This window comes from Anabrus simplex, chromosome 14 (assembly GCF_040414725.1).
Source record: "Anabrus simplex isolate iqAnaSimp1 chromosome 14, ASM4041472v1, whole genome shotgun sequence".
Classification (NCBI taxonomy): Eukaryota; Metazoa; Arthropoda; class Insecta; order Orthoptera; family Tettigoniidae; genus Anabrus; species Anabrus simplex.
In genome coordinates, this window is record NC_090278.1 from 21,384,225 (window position 1) to 21,396,156 (window position 11,932).

At 36.9% G+C, this 11,932-nt stretch overlaps 1 protein-coding gene across 1 annotated transcript in view; it reads right to left on the minus strand.

Moving 5' to 3' along the window:
* LOC136885792 (zinc finger protein 567) overlaps nt 1-7,403 on the minus strand; it is a 103,989-nt gene extending 96,586 nt beyond the window's left edge. The window contains exons 1-2 of the mRNA XM_067158525.2: nt 7,156-7,403; nt 6,860-6,989 (exon numbers count right to left, since the gene is read on the minus strand). Coding sequence (XP_067014626.2) covers nt 6,860-6,925 — 66 coding nt within the window. The 5' untranslated portion in view covers nt 6,926-6,989; nt 7,156-7,403. The remainder of the gene's footprint in view (nt 1-6,859; nt 6,990-7,155) is intronic.
* Nucleotides 7,404-11,932: the final 4,529 nt, after the last annotated feature.

Consider the following 11,932-nt stretch of genomic DNA (forward strand, 5'->3'; position numbering starts at 1 on the left):
GTTTCAAACAGCATTTCAGTGCTTCCGAGTGTAAAAATTTAAAAAAAGAAATGAAAGAAGCAGGCTTATCACAGTCGCATACCTGGGAAAGATGTGATGTTTGTCAAACACAAACCAACTACAAATTAAATGTTTTACTAATACAAGGATGTTATGCAGTGTTCTGTAAAGAACTGTGAGGATGAGAAGAACATTGCTGGTGAGCCAAGAGTATTGGAGTGTACATCTGCAGTTTCAGAAGCTCCTTCATGATCTACATCGAGACCTTTAAATTTCTTAGTTGGATTCATAAAACCTTGTCGGCACTAAAGGGGTGTAGGAAGGACTGTGATAAAGAGCTTACTTTCTAATATAAGTTAATTTACTAATCAAAGAGAATTAAAATATAAAAACCCATTCAATTAGAAGAAAGCGAACAGTAGCCAATCTAAGGAAAGGAAGAAAAACAATGCACAAAACGGGGAGGTTATTAAGTATAAAGCCATATTTTCCATTGTAGACCTTGTATGTACAGCATTGTTCATGTTGTGTAAACTTGTCAAAGGTAGAGAATTTAGTGATAATGTGAACCAGTATTAACAAATAGTATTTTTGCAAGTATTAATATAAAGAAAAACTTCTATACTTATCTAGACTGCCAATGCTAAGTCCATTGTCACCAAACACTATTTCAGACCATTGGTCATGGAGAGACAAATGGAAAGATATGGGCACAGCACACTGCTCACAGAGAGTGAAGGTGAAGCATGGGAGTGGTGTGGGGAGCATTGTGGATCCCTCCTATTGGATATTAAAATCTAGTATACTGTACCATGAAGAGGAGAGGGGGAAATAGGGTGGAGCGGGTGAAACATTGTCAAACCTTCTTTTAATCCTGCAGAGGGGAAGAGTTATTAACCTACTTCATGTTATAATGTACTTTTATGTAATATGGATGAATGCAAGTTAATAATTTTAGGTAAATAAAGCATAGAACTGAAATAGAGAACATCTATTGGGTATTATTATGATAAATGCTAATTTAAGGAGTAAGCGCTGTCCAGATATGAGGGTTGGAGCAAAAGGCATGGCAACTAATTTTTTTCTTGAAGATACCAGTCCGGTCGGAAAATGTGACATATACAGACGAAAGGGAAAGGTGTTAACGGTTGTGCTCCGTTCACATATCTACAAGAAAAAAAATAGTTGCCATGACTTTTGCCCGAATCATCGTATTATGTGAGTAGACCGAATATCATGGAGTTTTTAAGTGTGTATGTTCATTTAGGTTGATTAAGTTAGCATTTATTGTGATGTAGATTTTGATTGCTTCTTTTACATTCAAATATTTATTTTTATTTTTGATACATAAAATTTGTAGATCCCTGTTGATGTCTGTGAAATGGTTTGTACTGTCTTATATGTGCTCTACAAATGCTGAATGCCAATTATATCTGATCATATTTTTGTGCTCTATGTATCTTGTCTGGAAGTTATGTTTCGTTCAACTTATATGCGTGGCATGGCAGTTAAGTTCTCGGCACTTGAGTTCAAAGACTCCTGAATTTGAGAGATGGTCTTCTTGTTTAGATTGCACTTGCTGTTGTGTCTCTGCAGTGTAATGTTCATTCTAAAGGCTACTTTAAAACCTTGCTTCTTGAAAATATCAACTACTTTGTATGTGTTCTTGTTAATGTAGATGAGAACCATGTATTTTTTCTTGTCATGTGTGGTAGCTTCCCTGAGATTTTTGTTATGTTTATACAATGCCTGGAGGGTGATTTTTGTGATTTGTTTAATGATTTGCATCTCTTCATTGAAGTCCATTGTACTCATTGGTATGGAAATAGCTCTGTATTCAATGCTGCAATTTTGAGTGTGTATGGGTGGTTCGACTTGTTGTCAATAGTGTGTGATGCCTGAAAGGGGCTTTCTGTATACTTTTAAGATAGGTTGTCATTATTCCTGATGATTGCTATGTCTAAATATTTTATTATCTTGTTACATTCTGGCTCCATTGCGAACCTGATGGACTTGTGCACAGAATTTAGTGTGTTTAATAACTGTTGGGCATTACTGTAGTAATGATATTATCATACATGCGTATGATGTCATCTACATATCTGCTCCAGTGTAAGATTTCTTTTAAACGCTGAGAGGTTCAGAAGATGTTTTTGAAGTTATTCAGAAGGTTGCTTTCTATTATACCCTATAATGGTGAGTCCATGCCTAACCCTTCCCTTGGGCAACACATTTTGTTGTTGAATGCAAAGCAATTTTGGTGTAGCATTGTTCAAAAAGGCTTTGGTTTCTTATAGTGAAGTGTTTTCCTTAAGACAAATTTTGATAATTTTAATGGATTCATCTATTGGCATGTTGGTGTACAGGTTAGAGATGTGTGCTCTCTCTTATTTTAAGTTTATTTATTTCTTTAATTTGTTCTAGGCCGGTTTTAATTTATCTGTCTTCCTCAAGTGAGTTCTCTCTTTTAAAATTTGGTTCAGTTGTTTGCTTAAATTATAACTGGGCACATATTTAAAATTAACCATTGTTCTAATAGGACATGAGTTTTTGTGTATTTTGGGGAGGGTTCTTAGTGTGTGGAGTTTGGGATTTTTGATGATGAGATTTTTTTGTTTATGTTTTGTGAGAATAAAGTTAGTTTCCTTGACTGTGTGTTTCTTTCATTTTGAAATTTATTTGTAGGGTCATGTTGTAGTTCTGCAAAACCACTGTTGCTGATGAAATCTTCTGTTCTTTCTATGCACCCAAGAATAGAATACATAAACAATAACAGAATTCAAGAACTACAACATGACCCAACAAATAAATTACAAAGCAAAACAGAATAAGTTATAAAGGGAAAAAACTATATTCTCACAAAACAAGAAAAAGAAAGCCTCGCCATCAAAAATCCCAAACTCCCCACACTAAGAGACCTCCACAAAACACACAAAAACTTGATTCCCATTAGACCAATAATAAATTATAAAGGTGCACCACGTTACAATTTAAGCAAACAACTTGACCATATTCTTACATAGAACACCTTACCTAACGAAGACTGATCAATTAAAACCAGCCTAGAACTAATTAAAGAAGTAAATCAACTTAACATTTTCCGGTCCAACGTTGAGGTGACCTCGACATCATGGTTTATTGTAACTGGTCCAAAGTCAAGGTCACCTCAACATTATGTTTTGTTCTATTTAAGAAGTTATTTATTGAAGTTCATTGACCTGATTGCGGTCGATCGATATCCCTGATATTTCTAGAGCAAATTTTTGTGCACAAAGGAAGCCCTTCTTTCATCTACATGGAAATAATACGAGATATATGTAGCCGTGCATCGTCATGGTTACCCGCGGCCTGTCAGCTGTGTTTTGTTTACATTCAGTAGTGTGCACACGTGTTGTACTAGGCATGTATATCTGTGAATGCGAATTGTCTCAGTTGAATTTGTGATATAAAAGTGGCAAATAGAATGAAAGAGAAATACGTATGCATGTTTATTCAGACAGCAATGAACATATTTATTTGAATTAGACGAAGAGTTTAGAGAACTGTCAAGTAAAGATGAAGGTGTAGTGAACTCCAGCATTACAAGTGAAATTTCAGTGACGGGACCTGTGCATTTAAAAGCAAGGAATAATCATATGCAGTTTCTGAAGATTCAGAATAGGAAGTTCCAGTGTCTGCTACAAAAGCAAGAAGACGCACAAAGGTAATGGTCCGGGGTGGAGGAGGGGATACGGCACACGGCAATGATGGCGCTTCTCATATCATTGTTGATCATTTGAGTAACAGTGATGCTGAAAATACTTTCACACATACAAGTGGGAATACAAACAACAATAGTGTTTACCGGAATGTAACACTTCATGATAGTGAGCCTCCTAGACTAAGTTATTCATCAGGTCAGGAAACTAGAGGACCGCAGGTTCCTCCTAGCTGCATTACTCCACTTCAGTTCTTTTTGTGTTATTTTTTCGCTCCTGCACTGATGACTTTTGTGTAAACATGTAAGTAACTCACTAGACTCATGTTTATGTAATAATAATCAAAATAATATTATAATTATAGTTACTAATAAAAGATCTAAGTTTAATCTGACTAGGTAAAAATGTGGAAAATTAATTTGGACCAGACTGTCATAACATGTGACAGAAATTTGGACTGCAAATGGTCAAGATCACAGAGAGCAGATGAATGATATCTTATGACATCACTAACATGCACACCAACATACCAATAGATGAATCCATTAAAATTATCGAAAACTTCTGAAAGAAAACACTTCACTACAAGAAACCAAACAAATTATAAGCCTTCTTAGGATAACACTACATCAAAATTGCTTTGCAATCAACAACAAAATCTATTGCCAGAAAGAAGAGTTAACCATGGGCTCACAATTATCAGTTGTAATAGCAAACACTTGTCTGAATAACAACAAAAACATCTTCTTAACAGGTCAGCATTCAAGAGGATTTTTACAATGGAGCAGATAGGTAGAGGACGTCATATGCATATTTGATGACATCACTAGAATACACCAGTTATTAAACACACTAAATGCTTTACACAAGTCCATCAGGTTCATAATGGAGCCAGAAAATAACAAGAAAATGAACTATTTAGACATCACAATCAGCAGGAATAATGTCAACCTGCCTTACAAAGTATACAGAAAGCTCATTCAGAAGTCGCACGCTACCGTCATTGGGTTGAGCCGCCAATACACTCAAAACAGCAGGACTGAATGCAATGATACATAGAGCTATTTCCATACCAATGAGTACAAAGGATTTCAACGAAGAGATAAATATCATTAAACAAATCATGAAAGAAAACAACCACCCTCCAGGCAAAGTAGATAAACATAAGAAAAATCCCTGGGAAATTACCACACATGACAAGGAAAAATATGTGGTTCTCAACAACGTTAACAAGAACACATACAAAGTAATTAATATTTTCAAGAAACAAGGTCTTAAAGTAACCTTTAGAATGAACAACACACTGCAGTTACACATCGGCAAGTGCAACCTAAGCAAAAGAGACCCTTTTCTCAAAGCCAGGAGTCTATGAACTCAAGTGCCAAGACCCTAATTGCAAAACCACATAAATAGGTCAAATGAAATATAAATTCCACTAAAGATACAAACAAGACAAAAACATGATCAGATATAATCGGCATTCAGCCTTCGGTAAGCACATATATGAGAGTTCACACCATTTCACAGACATCAACACAGATCAAAAACTTTACACATCAAAAATAAAAGTAAATATTTGAATATAAAGCAAGCAATCAGAATTTACATTGCAAAAAAATGCTAATGTAACCTACTTAAATGAAATACAGACTTTAAAATTCCCCCCTATATGCTCTAATTAAATAATATCTGGACAACACTTACTAATTACATTAGCATTTATCATAATAATATCCAATAGATATTTTCTATTTCAATTCATCACTTCATCTACTGCAATATTTATGTCCCCGTGGTAAAACTGAAACCACCTTTTGTTCAGTGCGCTCCACAAAGGTGTGACCTAAACAGACTTATCACCTGCATCTAAGTGGTTATTGTAAAAAAAAACATGCAAATGTGTCATAATTTGTAGAAATCTGATTCTGAACATAGCACTAACAATGACTTTGTTATGACAGTCTGGACTCTGTTCCCATTACATTCTAAGCCTGGAGACCTGAGATTAACCAGAAACTAATAGTATTACAAAAAAGACCTTAAGTTCTTCAACTGTAACATTCTGATTTGCTAAGTCCTTCTGGAAAGCATACAGATTTGTATTCTCTTGAAACGCTTCCAAAAGATCGTCATCAAAGAATGGTTCGAACAGTTTGACTAGACTAATCTCTTTCTCCAGTAGCCACTGTTTCACACCCATTCACTTTCACTGCACATGGGAAAATCAACATTCGACCAGTTGGCTTCTTCAGGAATAACACATTTCCTCTCTTCGTGAGGTCCTGCTGTGTCTCCAGATGCAGAAGCAGTATTATGTATTTCTTACGGACCAGGAATATCATTTCTGCAAACCAGGTTTTCTTCTCTTAATTCACCATCCCTTACAGCTGTCGTGATGGCCTCTGCATTAGCAAAAAGCTGTTTTCTAGAAAGTTGATCAATATCACCTTCATTTTTATCACCGCTATGTTCACCTGATACCTCCCAAAAAGGTGAGTAATTTGTATGAAGAGGGCTTAAGCCACCAGAACCCTTTCCTTGTCCCGTAAACAATGATTTTGCCACTAGCGAGACCTGTAGATGTACATCAATAATGTTGTTTGCAGTTCCTAAAAGTACCGAGCACGATAGCTGCAGTCGCTTAATTGCGGCCAGTATCCAGTAATCAGGAGATCGTGGGTTCGAGCCCCACTGTCGACACTGCTGAAGATGGTTTTCCATGGTTTCCTATTTTCACACCAGGCAAATGCCGGGGCTGTACCTTAATTAAGGCCACGGTCGCTTCCTTCCACTTCCTAGGCCTTTCCTATCCCATCGTCGCCGTATTCATAGATATAGATACAGTTTTTATATGGAACTGTAGCCACAGCAAGATGACTTTTCTTTTTTAAAATCCAGTGTACATTGATTCTGATTGAATTGCGACGTAAAGCAAATAGCAAAATAAAAGTTCCTAAAAGTTGGCAGCATTGTGTAGTGTGCTGTCATATTTCAAGACCAACAAACAAAACAGAGACAATAACCTAGATACCAATGCAGCAAATGGTGACTGCTGGTGTTAATAATGGGGAAGCATATAGTAAATTATGCCCCAAACTAACTTATTCACCTACTAAGGGTTAAATTCTGATCTCTATAAAGTTACCTGGAATAAGACTTACAAGTGATGCACTTAAGGTTCCTTCAAGCCAGGTTGGTTCCTCTTTGATCTTTACTTCCACATCCATTCCACACTGCAAATGAAGTAGTTGGATGGTACTGGGGTTGTTGACTACTTCTGATGAACTTGCACTGAAACACAGGCCAGAAAAGTATATTACTTTATTGCTGTCATTGCTACTGAGGTTATTTTTCAGCAGACTAAGCAAAAAGCTTGTAATTTTATATAACCATCAATATAATATGATCGTACAGAAGAGACCAAAATTTTACATGACTGCTGATATCGTGATCATACCTCCAGGACCTCAAGTTTTCTATGACTGATACTACAATCAGAGCTAAGGACCTCCAATTTTACATGACTTCCAATAGAGTGACCACTTCCATAGGAAATCTAATTGAACATATCTGATGATATCGAGATCATAATACCAATATGAATGGTCCGTTATTGGACATTATAAATTTTCCAGCTAACTCATTCCTGGTTGCCAGTGTTTTTCCCCAGTGTGCTAATTTGTGCTCTTCAGTTCGTACTTAGCACACCCACCAAGACGCATGGCTAGTGCATACCATGGAGGCCACTGTATAGACTACCTGGAGCCACCGGCAGTGCCAATGCACTATGAGAGACTTTGTATCATTACCAAAAATTGATGCCTGCTTGGCCAACAGATGATATAGATATAACTATATCATGTATATCATTGAGATCATAGAAAAAGGACCCATAGTTTTACATGAAAACTTATGTTGTATTCATAGATATAGATACAGTTTTTATATGGAACTGTAGCCACAGCAAGATGACTTTTCTTTTTTAAAATCCAGTGTACATTGACTCTGATTGAACTGCACAAAATGTTTTGAACCTTAGTCACTATTCCATTAGCATATCATCCTGATCACCAGGTCTTGGAATCATTCTCCCATTTTTATCCTTTGCACTTTGCTTCAGTGCCTTCAGATTTGCCCCGAATAAGTTTGGATGGTGTCTTTAAAAGTAGGAGAGATCACAATATGAAGATAAAGTTGGAATTTAAGAGGACAAATTGGGGCAAATATTAATTTATAGGAAGGGGAGTTAGTGATTGGAACAACTTACCAAGGGAGATGTTCAATAAATTTCCAATTTCTTTGCAATCATTTAGATCAGTAGTGATTGAAATTCGTCCCATCAAAATTTTCCTTCTTAGGATCGAATTCTCATCTCATTAAGCTGATTAACCACATCTTTATATGAGACATGTTCTATTGATCTTCAACAACTTCGGATAACATGGCATTCCAAAGGCTTCAATGCCGTTTTCCTTGGCATCAATTATTATCCATGTATCTCCTAAATGTGGTGCCATACATCACACTCGTTGTAAAGATAATTTTTAAGTTTCTAAGTCTGTTGAATCAAAGAACATGATGGAGAAAAGGTGGGAGTTTAGGCAGGATTTAGTGATGATATTTATAGATATTGAGGAAGCATGTGACAGTATGGGAATACTGCAGTAAATGGTAGACCATTAGAAGTTGTGGAAAGCTTTAAATATTCAGGGAGAACAATTGCAGAAGATGGGAAATACATTAACAAATTGGAAAGGGAATTGAACAAGACAATGGGTTATACATATGTGTGAGAAGTATAGTTTGGAACTGGGATGTCTCAAAGGAATGAAAGAAGAAAAGAAAATTTTGCACCCAATGTATTACACACCAATTTTGACATACACAGCAGGCACATGGACAGCAACAAAAAAACATGATAAAAAACAGAATCCAAGAGGCAAAGATGAAATTTCTTAGAGGAATAATAGGGAAGGCATGAAGGGATTAAATCAGAAACATAGAAATCAGGGAGAGATTTAGATTCCCCGAACTGTATGGCAAGATAGAGAGCAGTAAGCTGAAATAGTATGGACACATGATGAGAATGGAAGAAGATAGAGTTCCAAGCTGGGCTGAATGGTTCAGACGGTTGAGGCGCTGGCCTTCTGACCCCAACTTGGCAGGTTCGATCCTGGCTTAGTCCGGTGGTATTTGAAGGTGCTCAAATATGTCAGCCTCGTGTCGGTAGATTTACTGGCACATACAAGAACTCCTGCGGGACTAAATACCAGCACCTCGGCGTCTCCGAAAACCGTAAAAGAGTAGTTAGTGGGACGTAAAACAAATAACATTATTACTATTATTATTATTATTATTATTATTATTATTATTATTATTATTATTAGAGTTCCAAAGTGCGTATTTACAGAGAAAATAATAGGAGAAAGACACCAGGTAATGCCCAGAAAGAGGTGGATGGATACGGTGAAGGAGAGTTCAGAGAAGAGAGGAGTAAAAGTAGAAGAAATATTGGAGGAAGAAAAGGAGTGGTGGAGAGAGAGAACTGAGAAGGCCCTTGATAAACAACTCAACCCACAAGACTGGAAATGGGAAATGAAGAAGAAAAATCTGTAATTTAATGCTGCACTAACAAATCGAACGAAAAGGGTAGGTAGGTAGGTAGGTAGTGGTAGGAAGGAAGGGGAGTTAGTTAATGAGAAATTTGAGAAACCACGGAAAAGATTTTAAGGGCTGCCGATCCTGGGAATCAAACCCATGCAAACTCACCTCTGAAGAAGATCTTTTACACACCAATAAATCAGGAAAAATCTTACGAAAGGGAGTCCACTGTTAACTAAAACATCAGGAGGAAATAGCTGTTGTGGGGTAATGATGAGATACAGAAGAATCTCCATAACAACACTGATATAACAAGAATTGTACATACAGTATGACAATATTACAGATATACTAAACGGAGCAACTCTCAATATTTCAAGCCCTGCTACCTTATTTCGCAGCCTACATTGTAACGAAAAACTCAACATTCACAGCATCACTTTTAAATCGCACACAGAGGTAAATAACACATCAGTACAATAATTAAAATGATACACTACTTCATATATTTGCTTTCTGATACTACCATCCACATCTCTTCACCGGCTTAGTTCTTCAGAAAAATTCCTCATTCCACTAAATTTATATTTTAAGTTATATTGTTACAACACATGACTTGCCGGCACTTGCAAACGCAAAGGCGAAGAGTTTTCTAAAAAAAAGCTAGTTACACAGGCCTACATATATATTTTTAATGCTTGATGATCAGCAGTATTCTGTAAGAAGGAAGTCAGCTCCCAGATGAAACTATCTTTACATCGGTCTGTTTTCAGACCAACTTTGCTTTATGGGAGCGAAAGCTGGGTGGACTCAGGATATCTTATTCATAAGTTAGAAGTAACAGACATGAAAGTAGCAAGAATGATTCCTGGTACAAACAGGTGGGAACAATGGCAGGAGGGAACTCGGAATGAGGAGATAAAGGCTAATTTAGGAATGAACTCGATGGATGAAGCTGTACGCATAAACCGGCTTCGGTGGTGGGGTAATGTGAGGCGAATGGAGGAGGATAGGTTACCTAGGAGAATAATGGACTCTGTTATGGAGGGTAAGAGAAGTAGAGGGAGACCAAGACGACGATGGTTAGACTCTGTTTCTAACGATTTAAAGATAAGAGGTATAGAACTAAATGAGGCCACAACACTAGTTGCAAATCGAGGATTGTGGCGACGTTTAGTAAATTCTCAGAGGCTTGCAGACTGAACGCTGAAAGGCATAACAGTCTATAATGATAATGTATGTATGTATGTATGTAAGAAAATTTAAAAGATCAAAAATATGTAGAATGTATGCAGAAGGCTGAAACTGAGAAATATTAGTATTAACTTCTTACGGATTTCTATTGAGATCTATAAGTTTAGTCAATGTAAATTATTGAAACTTGAACATTACCAACAATGTGTTCGAGGTTGTGGATACAGTGTAAAATGATATAAATCAATTCTCAATGAAGAAAATCTGTAGCACAATTAACGGAATAAGCTGTACGTCTGGCCAATACAAGTCTTACCGTATATAACCACATACCTAACACTTCGAAACAAAACCTCATGATTTAATGCAGTTTTATCACTTAAAACAAATTCTTGTAAAACAAATTTGATTTGTATCAGTCAGCAGAACAGCTGAATTTAGGAAAGGATGTATTGCCAGTGACTACAGAATATACGACACTTCCTCTTCTTCTTGTTGAAGGAGTTGCGCTTAGCCTACAAGGAATACAAAGTCTCAAACGATGTAGATGTTGATTCCTTTAGGGAACATGAAATATTTCTCCTGAATGAGTAAATTTATAATACCAATATAATGGTCCGTTATTGGAGATTATAAATTTTCTAGCTAACTCATTCTTGGCTGCCAGCGTTTCGCCCTCGTGTGCTAAGCTCCTTCCCTATGGGAATCAACATCTTCATTTGATGGCCAGGCAGGCATCTATTTTTGGAAATGAGACATAGCTCTCATAGTGCATTGGCACTGCTGGTGGCTTCAAATAGCCTATGCAGTAGCGATGTGACGAGTCGAATACTTCGTCAACTCGAGTCACTCGTATTCGGAAACACTGCCAACTAGAGTTGGATAGGACAGGGAGAGCGAGACAATCGCAATGTCTGCTGAAAGAAGCGAGTAAGGGAACTCGAGTTGACGAGTCGGGCAGGGAGAGCGAGTCAAGACGCCGAGGCTTTTTGTGTGCGCTGAGTTTACTCGAGTCTATGCTATGACTGTGAATATACAGGTTGCACATTTCAGGCATGAAAACGAAGACAATTGTATATGGGAGTAATGCATTTCCTACAAGAAAGCACATACTTGTTAAATTAACACTATCTGGCAGCTAAAGAAAATAATGTTTAATAAATATGGAAACAGAAATACTGAGTTCTTCTCAAATGTAAACCAAATAATAGTCTCAACCCTTTGTAAAGAAAACTAATTCTATAACACATTATACCAACGCTAAAGGAAAAAGGCTTAATCATGTGTAAAAATAACGTTAATACTCTATCTGGTTTTATGCTTAGGTTAGGAATCGATCAAAGAACATAAAGCACTCGGCCGAACTCGGGGCTATTCGGAACATGTCGTATCTTTGACCTCGTGTAGCAAATGACGAGTTGAATACCTACTCGTCAACT